Below are 14965 nucleotides of genomic sequence, written 5' to 3' on the forward strand. Positions count from 1 at the left end.
CAGGCCGTTCCACAGCGGGGACAGGCCCAGTGGGAATTCCAAAAAAAGAGTTGGCGAGGCTAGGCTGGGAGGACTGTAGTGGCCACCAGAGCAACCCCGTCCGCTAGATCATGGCACGATTTTGGCACAAAGCTGGACTCGCTTAAACTTCATCTGTCAAATGGGGATGAGCCGTGAGCCCCACGGGGGACACCCCGATGACCCCGTATCTACCCCAGCGCTGAGAACGGTGCCCTGCACATAGTAAGCGCTTAACAAATACCATCATTATGATGATTCGTCTCCAGCTTTATAACGTTTTCTGTGAGCATAATAGTAATGCTGCTGTTCTCGTCCGTCCGTCTCCTCCCGATGAGACCGTCAGCGGCCCGGGACCGTCTCTGTCTGTTGCCGATCTGTCCCTTCCAAGCGCTTAGTACAGTGCTCTGCACATAGCGAGTGCACAGTAAATACCATCGAACGAATGAGTAATGGCATTTGTTAAGCGCTTACTCTATGCAAAGCACTGTTCTGAGGGCCGGGGGAGGGATGCAGAGTGATCAGCTTGTCCCACGTGGGGCTCTCAGTCTTCATCCCCATTTTACAGATGAGGTCGCTGAGGCTCAGAGAAGTGATGCGACTCGCCCAAAGGCACCCAGCGGACGAGTGGTGGAGCCGGGGTTCGAACCCGTGACCTCTGCCCCCGGAGCCCGGGCTCCTTCCACTGAGCCACGCTGCTATACAGAACCGGTCACAGTATTTTAAATTTTAAAAGGTTATGATATCACTCTCTTGGGCAGAGATGAGTAGAGTCATCTTGGCGTTCATCGAAACCACCTTTAGTTATGCCTGAAATGATGTTCCCTGTCTCCTGTTTTCTACGTTTTCCATATTTCTTTGGTTTTCCCGATATGTCGGCTACGGTTCCCATCCCCGATTTGCCTGTCATCTAAACTGTGGACAGTTGCAGGACCGGTGAGGTTGCCTTTTCTCCAGGGGCAACGCTGCCTACACGGTGGATTGACGGGTAGCCCTTTAGACAGCCGGATCCCCAAGCACGTTTTCATGAAATGTAGATGTCGTGGCCAGATGATGTAATGGGCCAGTACTTGACTGTTATTGGGAAGGATATTTAGATTTTGAAAAAATAACATTTTGAAAGTTGGTTGAAGTCTCCAGGCGCTTTGAGAGCCTACAAAATGGGCGTTTATTAGCAGACCTTATATTTCTTCCAGATGAGTAATTTTTAAGTGGCTTTCCCCCATAGGAAGTCTAGCTTTTCTCGAACCATTAACTTTATCCCTGTCTGTTGGCTGCTTTTCCCCCTACTCCCTCCCTCTGCTCTACCCCCTTCCCCTCCCCGGAGCACTTGTGTATATATTTGCATATATCATCTATTACTCTGTTTCATTAGTGATCTGTACAGATCTGTGATTCCACTTATCTTGACGGGATTGATGCCTGACAACTTGTTTTGCCGTCCGTCTCCCCCTTTTAGACTGTGAGCCCGTTGTCGGGCATCGGTTGTCTCCGTCTGTTGCCGAATTGGCCGTTCCAAGCGCTTAGTACAGTGCTCTGCACACAGTAAGCGCTCAGGAAACACGAACGAATGAATGAAAGAAAAAGAGGGATTAGGATGAAGGAGCTCTGGATCCTAATAGGGAATTATTTAACTTCCTTTATCCCAGGAACTGGCGTACCGCAAAGAAGTGGTGAAAGCCGATTTGATTAATAAGCAAGTTGGAATCAGGTATGTGCTGGAAGCCTTTTTTAATATCCGTGTGAATGCGGATATTACAGCTCGATAATACACACAATCAAAAACAATCAATATTTACTGAACACTTATGGCGTGCCGGGTACTCTCCCAAGAGAGTCTGGGAGAGTACAGTAGAGCTCGTAGACAGATTCGCCGCTACGGGACCGTAGAGGGTCGGGGACTCCACGTCACCTCCCGGAACGGCCGGGTGGGGATTTGAAATCCGTCCAGACCAACGCGACGATTAAATATCGCGTCGTCTCATCGCTCCCGTGGACGTCGACTGAATAGATGTCGGTGGCGCCGGGTACATACGGAGCCGTCGCCTATTTTAAGACTCGGCGTTAGCCAGCGTTCGCGAGCCCCCAAACGAATCCCGTGTTTTCTATGTTCATGTTTCAGTGAAACTCCAGCGAGCCTCGCCAAACTTCTGACCAGGATGTATTTAAAGTCAGAAGTCAAAGGGGATGGGAACCAGATAGAGATCGAAATCCCTCCGACCAGAGCCGACATTATCCATGCGTGTGATATCGTAGAAGATGCAGCTATTGCTTATGGTTATAACAACATTCAGATGACTATTCCGAAAGCGTACACCATAGCTAATCAAGTAAGATTGCACCCTTAAGTAAACACTTCTTATTGTTAGCAACTGACTAGTGAATGCCAGGAGGGCTTTGGAAAAAAACAGAGCGTCAGAATTCAACAATATTTTGACATGCTTTGCTATGGGAGGCATTTGCCACGGATAGGATACAAAACAGATGCCCAACTGATTAGAGCGAGCTGAAGACCTCTGATGACTAATTCTTTGAAAAAAGACAGGTTTCAAGCCTGGAGTCCCCTGTTGAATCTCTAACTGGGAGATTCATTTTCCTCATTGGGCCTAAAGACAGAAGTTGGTTTTGGCGAGGGAGGAGGGGAGCGCGGGGGGCGTGCGCCGATCCGCAAGCGCCCCTTTACGTCCCGCGCGAAGGTTCCGAAGTGTAGCGGGAAAATATCTGCGTCTTAAAGGCGGCTGTCCTTAATTCCTTTTTTTTTTTTAGTTTCCTCTCAACAAGCTCACGGAGCTTCTGAGATACGACCTGGCGGCGGCTGGATTCACGGAAGCGCTTACCTTTGCTCTGGTATGTCCTTTTAGCTTGGACCTCTGACGTGTTGGAAGTACAGACTACTGGGGAGGGCCCCGATGGCCCCGAACCGCCGTTCCTGACATCTCTGCCGTTGGTCTGTCGTGACCGACGGCGGTCCGGCTGATCGTCGATTTTTGCTCGTTTGGCCACGGAGGATAGCGATGGGATGGTTAGCTTCGTTTTTGGCGGGATTTGAAAGTTGAAGTTGTAGCTCATTTTGAATGATAGGTGTACGCGTATGGCAGTACCGTTAGAAAGAGTGGCTTTGAAAAGTAAACCCTCCCCTGTTCTCCAGTTTCATAACATTTCAAGGTTTCTTTACCAGATTTCACAACTAAATTTATGAGGAAACCTATAGAGTTCAAGAGATGATTCGGTGCCCCCTACGTGCCTTCCCGGTTTAGAACTGTAGACCTGCTCCGTATTACATCTCTCCCTTTGGATTAGGATATGTCTGCAAATATTTACGTTCCGCTGGAAGATAGACATATAAGGCCTAATTCAGGAGGTAAATCATATTTACAGAACGACAAGAAACCAAACAGATCGAGCATTTGGAAGTATAAAATTGCCTCTGTGATTTTTTTCTTTTTCTCCCTGTCCGACTCCGCTTCCCTGTTGGATCTTATCATTGGAGCGACTGGTTGCTCTCGGCGGTTAAGACTGCCGTCTGTCAGAACTGTGGGGAGACACTGTCATTCCTTCAGCCCCCGTGGCTGTCGGCATCCTTACTCCTTGGCACACGGATCCAGGCCGTGGTGAGGAATGAGGCTCCTTTTGCTTGCGAATGATTTTGTCGGGTCTCCCCGCTAAGGTTTGAAATGTCTTGGGGGGTTTTGGATCGCTCCACTTGGATTGAAAGAGTCTTGCGCGCGCACACAAACACAGAGATGATTGATAGTGACGTTGGCATCCGTCACGCGCTTACTATGTGCGGAGCACAGGTCCAAGTACTGGGGTAAATAGAGGGTCACCAGGTGGTCCCACGGGAGGCTCCCAGTCTTCATCCCCATTTTACAGATGAGGTAACCGAGGCCCAGAGGAGTGACTTGCCCCCCAGTCACACAGCCGACAAGTGGCAGGGCCAGACAGACGTCCGCGTGCGCGTATATATAGTCAGAGGACATATAGCCTGATAGATATAAACCTTTGTGTGTGTATATATGTGTGTGCGTGTATATATGTGTGTGTGTGCATATATATGTGTGTGTGTGTATGTATGTGTGTGTGCGTATATATGTGTGTACATTATATGTGTGTATACACGTATATATATGCGTGTATATATATGCGTGTATATGTGTGTGTGTGTCTCTATATACGTATATATGTGTGTGTATATATATACACACGTGTATATGTGTGTGTATATATATATATATATGTATATATGTATATATATATCTTTGTACATCTCCTTTGAATTCAGAGTATCACTCGTGAAATTCACCTGTGCCCCTTAGTTCTGGTAATAATAATAATAATGATGTTGGTATTTGTTAAGCGCTTACTCTGTGCCGAGCGCCGTCCTAAGCGCTGGGGGAGACATAGGGGAATCGGGTCGTCCCACGTGGGGCGCACGGTCTTCATCCCCATTTTCCAGATGAGGGAACCGAGGCCCAGAGAAGTGAACGACTCGCCCAGAGTCACCCAGCTGCCAAGTGGCAGGGCCGGGGTTCGAACCCACGACCCCGGACCCCAAAGCCCGGGCTCTCTCCGCTGAGCCGCGCCGCTTCTCCGGTAGACGCAGTGTAGCGCCTGGAGCTCTCTTCTTCTCCTTTCCCCCGTCACTGTTTCCGTGGGGAGCTCTTGCTCCGAGAGAGGTGCCCCCTTCTCGCTAGCGGTCGCCCTCGCAGGTCTGTCCGCAGCACTTGACTGCCAGTCTCCAGCTAGGATGGAGCCTCGCGTTTCTTCCGCCCTCCTCGCGTTCTTCATTCCCAGCTTCGCGGCCGCGCGCGGGAGGTTTCGGGGCGACCGCGCGACTCCTCGCGATTAGGCGTCAATATTTCTCTGAAACGACTGGGGGGGTGAAAGATGATTTGGCCAACCTCTTTTGGGGGTGGGACCCTTAGTGCTCAGGGGAGGCAGCGTGGCTGGCTCAGCGGAAAGAGGCCGGGCTTTGCAGTCAGAGGTCACGGGTTCGAATGCCGCCTCTGCCACTTTCAGTAGTAGTTCTCGAGCGCTTACTATGTGCCGAGCACTGTACTGAGCGCTTGGAATGGACAGATCGGTGACAGTCCCCTCCTCCGTCAAGTGGGGATAAAGACTGAGAGCCCCACGTGGGACAACCCGATTACCTGGAGAAGCAGCGTGGCTCAGTGGAAAGAGCACGGGCTTTGGCGTCAGGGCTCATGAGTTCGAATCCCAGCTCTGCCACTCGTCGGCTGCGTGACGGTGGGCGAGTCGCTTCGCTTCTCTGGGCCTCGGTTCCCTCACCTGTAGAATGGGGATGAAGACCGTGAGCCCCACGTGGGACGACCTGATTCCCCTGTGTCTACCCCAGCGCGTAGAACAGGGCTCGGCACATAGTGAGCGCTTAACAGATACCAACATTATTATTACTCCAGTCCTTCGAACCCGGCAGCCGGGTGACCGTGGGCAGGTCGCTTCACTTCTCTGGGCCTCAGTTCCCTCGTCTGTAGAACGGGGATTAAGACTGGGAGCCCCACGAGGGACAACCTGAGGACGCTTAGAACGGCGCTCGGCACATAGGAGAAGCAGCGTGGCTCAGAGGCGAGAGCACAGGCTTTGGGAGTCGGAGGACGTGGGTTCTAATCCCGGCTCCGCCACGCGTCTGCTTTGTGACCTTAGGCAAGTGGCTTCACTTCTCTGTGCCTCACTTCCCTCATCTGTCGAATGGGGATAAAGACTGTGAGCCCCACGTGGGGCAACCCGATTACCGTGTATCTACCCCAGCGCTTAGAACGGTGCTTGGCACATAGCGCTCAACGGGTACCATCATTATTCTTATCAGTGCGTATAACCTTCTATGTCACGGTTCGGTTTTCTTCGCATTAGGTGACTCATAAAACTTCAAAGGAGTGACTGTATAACTTGGAGAAGCCGCATCGCTGAGTGGAAAGAGCCCGGGCTCGGGGGTCAGAGGTCGTGGGTTCCAGTCCCGCCTCCGCCACTTGTCTGCTCCGTGACTTTGGGCAAGCCGCTTTACTTCTCCGCGCCTCGGTTACCGCATCTGTGAAACGGGGATTGAGACTGCGAGCCCCACGTGGGACAACCCGATCACCTCGTATCTATCCCGGCGCTTAGAACGGAGCTTGGCACGTGGTGAACGCTTAACAAATGCCATAATCGTTCTGACCGTTCTATATGGGTTGTATTTTGGGTAAACGATGCTGCTTATTACAAAGTCCTCATTTCCCATACTCTTGGCTTCCTTCTGCATTCATAGTAACAATAGTGATAACGCTGGTATTCGTTAAGCGCTCACTGTGTGCCGAGCGCCGTTCTGAGCGCTGGGGGAGACACAGGGTCATCGGGTGGTCCCTCGTGAGGCTCACGGGCTTCATCCCCATCTGACAGATGAGGTCGCTGAGGCCCAGAGAAGCGAAGCGACTCGCCCACGGTCACCCCGCTGCCAAGTGGCAGAGCCGGGTATCGAACCCATGACCTCTGAGTCCCAAGCCCGGGCTCTTTCCACTGAGCCACGCTGCTTCTCTCCGTACAGCCGTGGATCCGTACCCCTTAAGCACTTGATAGTCACCCCGTTCTCAGCCCCACAGCGGTAACGTGCCTATCTGGCACTCATTTTAACGTCCGTCCACCCCTCTGGCCTGGGCGAGGAACGGATCTCCCAATTCTGTTGTATCGCGCTCTCCCAAGCGCTTAGTGCAGTGCCCCGCACACGGTAAGCGCTCCCTAAGGTGGACCGATTTGGTGGGGAACATTTACGTGTCGGATTTCTGGCTCATTTACCGGAGCTACGAATGTACCGGTGTCCCGTTTTCAGTCGGGTCATTTACTTTCCGTTGAGGTGTAAAGGCTTTTTAAGAAAAGCGTCAACCGTCAAGTCACGGCCGATCACTTACAGCGTGCTTGAAAGAAAGCGCACACGACAACGCTCGGAACCTGCAAATTCGGAATCGCGCTTTGACGTTTCCTTCTTACCTTACCGACAGTGGATATGAAAGGATTGTAAAACAGTGAAGATCAGAGAGCCCATTTCCTTGACGTTAAATCTTGCCGTTAATGTATCGATTCTATACGCGTTACGTGTTTTTCAGTGTTCCCAAGAGGATATTGCCGATAAACTTGGTTTGGACATCTCTGCAGTGAAGGCGGTACGCATAGCTAATCCTAAAACGGCAGAATTTCAGGTATGAGTTTTGAGTAGCCCCGTGTCCTCCTAAATTTCACTGGGGTTTGTAGCCGATAAGTGACGCCTCGTTAAATGGGAATATTTGCGAGTTTCGACCCAGAAAACTTGTTCTCTGTTGGTCAGTCTGGGGAAAGTGTGGGCCGGGAACGTGTCTGTATGCTCCGCACACAGTGAGCACTCCATAAATAATAATAATGTTAGTTACGTGTTAAGCGCTTACTGTGTGCCGAGCACTCGTCCAAGCGCTGGGGGAGATACGGATGAGAAGCAGCGTGGCTTAATGGAAAGAGCCCGGGCTTGGGAGCCAGAGGTCATGGGTTCGAATCCCGGCCCCACCACTCGTCAGCTGCGTGACCGTGGGCGAGTCACTTCCCTGGGCCTCAGTTACCTCATCCGTAAAAATGGGGATTAAAAAACGGGAGCCCCCACGTGGGACGATCTGATGACCCTGTATCTCCCCCGGCGCTCAGAACGGTGCTCGGCACGTAGTAAGTGCTTAACGGATACCGTAATCGTCGTCATCATCATTACAGGGTCGTCGGGTTGTCCCACACGAGGGTCACGGTCTTCGTCCCCGTTTTCCAGATGAGGTATAATAATAATGTTGGTATTTGTTAAGCGCCTACTATGTGCCGAGCACCGTTCTAAGCGCTGGGGGAGACACGGGGGAATCAGGTTGTGCCACGTGGGGCTCACGGTCTTCATCCCCATTTTGCAGATGAGGTATCCGAGGCCCAGAGAAGTGAAGTGACTTGGCCACGGTCACACAGCCGACAAGGGGCAGAGCCGGGACGCCGCTCGGCCGAGCGGCGTGCCGGGCACTCGGCAGAGTACACCGGAGTGAGTCGAGTAATATCCCACGGAACTCGCATTCTAGCAGGGGAGACCATTAAAGTAAAATTACGGAAGCAACGGAGTGTAAAGATAGGTGCCGGATGAGGACCTCAGTGCTTGGCTGACTCAGAAGTGCGAAAGTGGCAGCGATGGGGCGGTGAGAACAGTAATCTGGGTACTCGCTAAGAGCCTACTGTGTGCCGAGCGCTGTTCGAAGCGCTGGGGGAGATGCAAGGGGATCAGGTCGTCCTACGTGGAACTCACAGTCTTCATCCCCCTTTCCTGGATGAGGTCACTGAGGCACAGGGCGGCTGAGCGACTCGCCCGGGGTCACACAGCTGACAAGCAGTGCAGCGGCGATCAGGACCCGCGACCTCTGACTCCCAAGCCCGGGCTCTCTCCACTAAGCCGCGCTGCCGCTCCCCCGATTAGACCCTGCGCCCGTCAAACGGCAGGGACCGTCCCTGTCCGTTGCCGACTCGTTCGTTGCGAGCGCTTAGGCCAGTGCTCTGCACGTAGTAAGCGCTCAATGAATACTATTGAGTGAATTTAAAGATGGGGCGATTAGGTATTAATCGGGGGCGCCTGCTGAAGGAGCAGCGATTCCCGAAAGGCTTAGAGAATAGGGAGGGGAGTCGAGGATGCAGCGTGGCTCAGTGGAAAGAGCCCGGCTTGGGAGTCAGGGGTCTTGGGTTCTGATCCCGGCTCTGCCACCTGTCGGCTGGGTGACCTTGGGCAAGTCACTTGGCTTCTCTGGGTCTGTTACCTCATCTGTAAAACGGGGGTGTAGACCGTGAGCCCCACGTGGGGCCACCTGCTCACCTCAAGATGGTGCTTGGCGCAGAGTGAGCGCCCAACAGATACCGCCGTTCCTATTGCTCAGTGGAAAGAGCCCGGGCTTCGGAGTCGGAGGTCACGGGTGCGACTCCCGGCTCCGCCGCCTGTCAGCCGTGTGACTCTGGGCCAGTCGCTTCGCTTCTCTGGGCCTGCGTTCCCTCCTCTGGAAAATGGGGATCAACCGTGAGCCTCGCGTGGGACGACCCGATGACCCCGTCTCTCCCCCAGCGCTCAGAACGGTGCTCTGCACATAGCAAGCGCTTAAATGCCGACATCATTAACCTCGTTATTGTTATCAATACCAGATCTGTGGGGAAGAGGATGGTGGTTTCAACAGCGATGGGGCATTTAGGTGGAGGAGAAGATTTGGGAGGAAGATGTCTTGGACATCTTGAGCCTGAGCCGCCCCGGAGGCCGGAGAAAGCGCAGCGTTGCCGAGGAGGAGAAACAACAGAGCGAGCAAGGAAGATCTGGGGGTCGTCCGCCTCTGCGTTGTAGCCGCGGCCTGGGGACGGGGACGGGGTGGGGCCTTCGATTTGGTAGCGAGATCACCGGTGGCCCTGGGGAGAGCATCTCAGGGGAACAAGGCGGGCAGAAACCGGGTCGTTGAGGGTCAGAGAGCTGGTTGGAGAAGAGCCTGCGTAAGCAACCCGTTTGAGGAGTCCGGATGTGAATGTGAGAATGGAGTTCGCGAAGCAGAGGGGCCCGGAGAAAGGTTTCTCAGGGCGGGCGAGACGCGGGCGTATTTAAAGACGGAGTCGGAGGGGCCATCGGAGGGCGGGGTGGTCGAAGAAGGCAGTCGCGAAGGGGAGAGAAATGGTGCCGGTGTTTTTCTAAGGTGCGGAGGAATGTGTCGGGTGGTCTCGATAGTACTCATCGAGCGCTTACTACGTGCAGAGCACCACGCCAAGCGCTTGGACTGTACAGTTGGGCAACAGGGACGATCCCTGCCCAGTGACGGGCTCGCGGTCCAACCGGGGATTCCGTCAAAAATAAGACCACGTACGACGGTGGACCGGGTAGATTTTGAAAGTAAGTGGGAGGCCACCTCTTGGGTCCCGGCTGCTGCTCCGATGTCAGAAGGGCTCGCCGGTCAATCGGCGAGTGGCGTTTCATTGTGCAGGGCACTGTGCTAAGCGCCCGGGAGAGTACGGTACAGGAGAACTGCGAGTCACGTTCCCTGCCCACAAGGAAGGGTACAAGATAGAGGGGGCGACACATTACAATAAAATACGGACACGTGCGTAAGAGCTGCGGGGCTGGAGCGAATACCAAGTGGTTAAAAAGTACAGATCCAAGTGCATAGGCGACGCAGAAGGAAGGGGGAGTAGGGGAAACGAGGGCTTAGAGAAGGCCTTTTAGAGGAGGTGACGATATCGGTATTTGTTAAGCGCTTACTGGGTGCCGAGCGCTGTTCTAAGCGCTGGGGGGAGATCCAGGGTCGTCAGGTCGTCCCCCGTGGGGCTCGCAGTCTTCACCCCCACTTTACAGACGAGGGAACCGGGGCCCCGAGAAGTGAAGCGACTTGCCCAGGGTCACCCGGCTGACAGGTGGCGGGGCCGGGATTAGAGACCCGTGACCTCTGACTCCGAAGCCCGGGCGCTTTCCACTGAGCCGCGAGGAGATGTGCTTTGAATAAGGCTTTGAAGGTGGGGAGAGTGGGGGACGGGGGTCCAGGCCGGAGGGAGGACACGGGTAAGGGGTCGGCGACGAGACAGACGAGATCGAGGTACGGTGAGTAGGTTGGCGTTCGAGGAGCCACGTGCGCCGACTGGCTCGTCGTAGGAGTTTGGCGAGGTATCCTAGGAGGGGGGGAGCAGCTCGAGTGCCTTAAAGCTGATGGAAAGGCTTCAAGGTTGACGGTAAGGAGTTTCCGTCTGATAACGGAAGCAGCGCGGCTCAGTGGAAAGAGCCCGGGCTTGGGAGTCGGGGCTCGTGGGTTCGACTCCCGGCTCTGCCGCTTGTCAGCTGTGTGACCGTGGGCGAGTCGCTTCGCTTCTCTGGGCCTCAGTTCCCTCACCTGGAAAATGGGGCTGAAGACTGCGAGCCTCGCGTGGGACAATGTGATTACCCTGCGTCTAGCCCGGCGCTTAGAACGGTGCTCTGCACATAGTAAACGCTTAACAAATACCAACATTAATATAGAAGAGGATGGGCAACCGCTGGCTGCTGCTGTATGAGTGGTGGACTGAATTTTTTTTTTTTTTTTTTTTTGGTAGAGAAATGATCTGGGCATCAGAGTGCGTTAAGGACTAGAGCAGGGAGAGACAGGAGAGAGAACGGTCAGCAAGGAGGTCGACAAAGCAGTCGAGGAGGGATACGACTGCTCGGATCGGTGTGGCAATAGCGATAATAGTAACGTTGGTATTTGTTAAGCGCCTCCTATGTGCAGAGCACCGTTCTCAGCGCCGGGGGAGACACGGGGGAATCAGGTCGTCGCACGTGGGGCTCACGGTCTTCATCCCCATTTTACAGATGAGCAGTCGGGACGGAGAGGACAGGGTGGATTTTAGCGCTGTGAAGGTAGAACTGACAGGATTTGGCGACGGACTGGCTGTTCGGGTCGACCGAGAGAGATGAGTGGAGGATAATGCCGAGGTGACAGACCTGTGAGACGGGGAGGATTGTGATGTCTTCTACAGTGATGGAAACGTCGGGGGAAGGACGGGGTTTGGCGGGAAGATGAGGAATTGGACACGTTAAGTCCGAGGTATCAGGGGAACATCCGAGTAGCGACATCCCGGAGGCAAGGGATTGCATCCGAGTCCCCCGGTAGAGTGTAAGCTCCTTACGGACGGGGATCGCATCTGCTAGAGACCCTGTCTGCCAACTCTGTTGCACGTTCCCAAGTGTTCAGTACAGTGCCCTGCCCGCAGCGAGCGCTCAATAAATACTACTGAATGGAGGAATGAATGAATAAGTGCCACCGATTGATGGCTGGTTCCATCCTGCCCCGGTGAGCCATCCTTGGGTCGCCTGCCCAGTCTCACCCATCGCGGTGGTAACCGTGCCAACCCCCGGTTAGGCCGTGTTCTGCACGACGTGGGTGGAAGTGGACGTGGAAGTGACACGGTGCCGGAAAAGGGACAGAGAGTCTGTCTGTCTTCCCCTCTAGACCCTAGGCTCGCTCCGGGCAAGAGAACGTGTCTGCCAACTCTCTTACGTTGTACTCCCCCAAGCATCTAGTACGGCGAGGAGCAGCGCGGCTCGGTTGGAAAGAGCCCGGGCTTGGGAGTCGGAGGTCATGGGCTCGAATCCCAGCTCCGCCGCTTGCCACCTATGTGGCTTTGAGCAGGTCGCTTCGCTCCCCTGTGCCTCGGGTACCTCGTCTGTCAAGTGGGGATTAAAACTGGGAGCCCCCCGTGGGACAACCTGATCCATCGCCTTGTATCCCCCAGCGCTTGGAAGAGCTTTGCACATAGTCAGCGCTTAACAAATACCAGCATTATTATCATTACCCAGGAAATGCTCAGTAAATGACGAATGATGGGTCGCTCACCAGCTGCGTTCGTTCAGGCGTATTTATCGGACACTTACTGTGAGCAGAGCACCGTACTAAGCGCTTGACTACATGAGCTCGTGAGCTTTAAAGCTCCCTCCCTCCTCAGTGAGGGAACTGAGGCCCAGAGAAGCGAAGCGACTCGCCCACGGTCACACCTTCCCAGACCGAGCCCTTCTTCCCCTCTGCTCCCTCTACCTCCCCCCCGTCACCTCTCCTCAGCTAAACCCTCTTCTCCCCCCTTTCCCTCTCCTCCTCCCCGTCTCCCGTCCCACCCCCTCAGCGCCGTACTCGTCCGCTCGGCCGTATACATCTTCATCACCCTATCTATTTTGTTCAATGAGATGTACAACACCCTGATTCTATTTAGTTGCCATTGTTTTTACGAGATGTTCTTCCCCTCGACTCTGTTTGTCGCCATCGTTCTCGTCCGTCCGTCTCCCCCGATCAGACCGTGAGCCCGTCAGTGGGCAGGGACCGCCTCTGTCTCTTGCCGATTTGTCCATTCCAAGCGTTTAGTACAGTGCTCTGCACGTAGTAAGCGCTCAATAAATACTGTTGAATGAGGGAGGGAGGGAGGGAGGGAGTTCTCCAGTGGATTAGTGTGAAAGAGAAAAACGGTAGATCCCAAAACCGAGCCATGAGGCCTGCCTAAGGGTAGTGATGTGGGCGAGGGAGGAGACCAGTAAAGGAGATATTCCAGTCTTTTTTTAACGCCTTTCTCCCCTTGTAGGCTGTAAACACTCATTCATTCAATAGTATTTATTGAGCGCTTACTATGTGCAGAGCACTGTATAAACACCTTACAGACTCTTGTGTTATGCCTTTCCAAGCATTTATTACGGCGACCTGCGCATAGTAAGCGGTCAGTAAATATGACCCGGTTGAGTGACCCAGTTGAGGTCGAGTCTCTTGAGAACTATTCTGGTTCTCAAGTCTTGAAACAAAATAGAGCATTTTTTCTCTGTCTTGATTGACACCACCAGGTTGAAATTCACGAGGGTTCTTGTAAAGCGTGATCGTAGGACGATCGGACTTTTTCTCGATCTCCGAAAGCAGTTGCGTTTCACAGATGTGATCTCGTTTCATCCGCAGGTGGCACGTACCACCCTTCTTCCGGGCCTCCTGAAGACAGTTGCTGCTAATCGGAAGATGCCCTTGCCTCTGAAACTCTTCGAGATATCCGACATCGTAGTGAAGGACTCCAGCAGAGGTAAGAACTTTGTCACTCTCGGCCGCGCCGAACCCCCGATATCCTCTTGCGGCCCAACGGGGGACGGACCGGGTCCGTATTGATCTTTACAAGTGGGCTGCAAGACGCAGGGCTCAAAAAATACTTCTGAATGAATGAAAGCCGGGAACTGCCCTCGTCAGGGCATCGGCGAAGGTGGACTTAAAGGAGCATTTTGTTTCATCCAAGTCCCCAAATTCAAAGTCCTCTTCACCAAAGCCAAACGGAGCGTAAATACAGACACGTCCGGAGTCCTGTTTCACCAAGGCCAAGCAAATCTTAACTACGGACACCCACTGGATCCTTATTTTCTCTCTCCATCCTACTCTGACCGGGCCTTCTTGGACTTCTGCCTCCTGTCCTTTATCTCATTTTCTATCCCCACATTGCCCCGGTTCCCCTGTGCTTCCTCTCTTCCCCGAGAGTTCACTTTCTCCCCAGCTTCTGGAGTTCCTCACATCTCCCCGGGCTCAGATTCATCTGCTTTAATTTCCTCTAAGACGGTCAGCCCGATGATCCCGGGAAAGAACCGTAGCTTTCAAAAACCTTCAGAACATTCCGTAATGGATTCTGTAGTGCCCACTGACCTCATTTGGTCTTCGGGTTTGCAGATGACTCCGTTTCCAATTGATACTTGAGGTCAGAAGAGGCCCGCTGAAATTTCTTCTTCTTACTCCTAATGATAACGATGATGATGATTTTTGTTAAGCGCTCACTATGAGCCCGGCGCCGTCCTGAGGCCTGAGGTAGATGTGAAGGTAGTTGGGTGGGACACGGTGCCAGTCCCAGTCCCACGTGCTGCTCACCCTCTCACTCCTCACCCTCACAGAAGCAGCGTGGCTCAGTGGAAAGAGCCCGGGCTTCGGAGCCAGAGGTCGTGGGTTCGACTCCCGGCTCTGCCACCTGCCAGCTGTGTGACTGTGGGCGAGTCACTTCACTTCTCTGGGCCTCAGTGACCTGGTCTGTACCATGGGGATTGACTGTGAGCCTCACTTGGGACCACCTGATGACCCTGGATCTACCCCAGCGCTTAGAACGGTGCCCGGCGCATAGTAAGCGCTTAACAAATACCAACATCATTAATCCCCGTGTTACAGGTGAGGTAACGGGCCCAGAGAAGGGCGGTGACTTGCCCAGGTTCGCGCAGCAGGCATGCGGTGGAACCGGGATTAGAACCCAGGTCCCGCTGCCTCCCAGGCCCGTGCACGATCCACCTAGCCATACAGTTCTTTTCCTCTCTGCCTAGTAGTTAAAAAAACCCTTTGGCTCTTTTGAAAGACTAGTGGTACTTTCCGCTGTCCTGGATTTCTGGCAATCCCTGGATGTCTTACCTTTTATATCGACTGACCGGTCAGTC

General features: G+C 53.6%; 1 protein-coding gene across 3 annotated transcripts in view; it reads left to right on the forward strand.

Moving 5' to 3' along the window:
- FARSB (phenylalanyl-tRNA synthetase subunit beta) overlaps nt 1-14965 on the forward strand; it is a 113054-nt gene that overhangs the window by 41278 nt on the left and 56811 nt on the right. For 2 of the 3 annotated variants that reach the window (XM_029067216.2, XM_029067231.2), the window contains exons 11-15: nt 1668-1729; nt 2141-2348; nt 2785-2865; nt 7113-7205; nt 13473-13590. In XM_029067216.2, coding sequence (XP_028923049.1) covers nt 1668-1729; nt 2141-2348; nt 2785-2865; nt 7113-7205; nt 13473-13590 — 562 coding nt within the window. The remainder of the gene's footprint in view (nt 1-1667; nt 1730-2140; nt 2349-2784; nt 2866-7112; nt 7206-13472; nt 13591-14965) is intronic. The other variant, XM_029067224.2, reaches the window with a different exon arrangement.

Source organism: Ornithorhynchus anatinus, chromosome 1, assembly GCF_004115215.2.
Source record: "Ornithorhynchus anatinus isolate Pmale09 chromosome 1, mOrnAna1.pri.v4, whole genome shotgun sequence".
NCBI lineage: Eukaryota > Metazoa > Chordata > Mammalia > Monotremata > Ornithorhynchidae > Ornithorhynchus > Ornithorhynchus anatinus.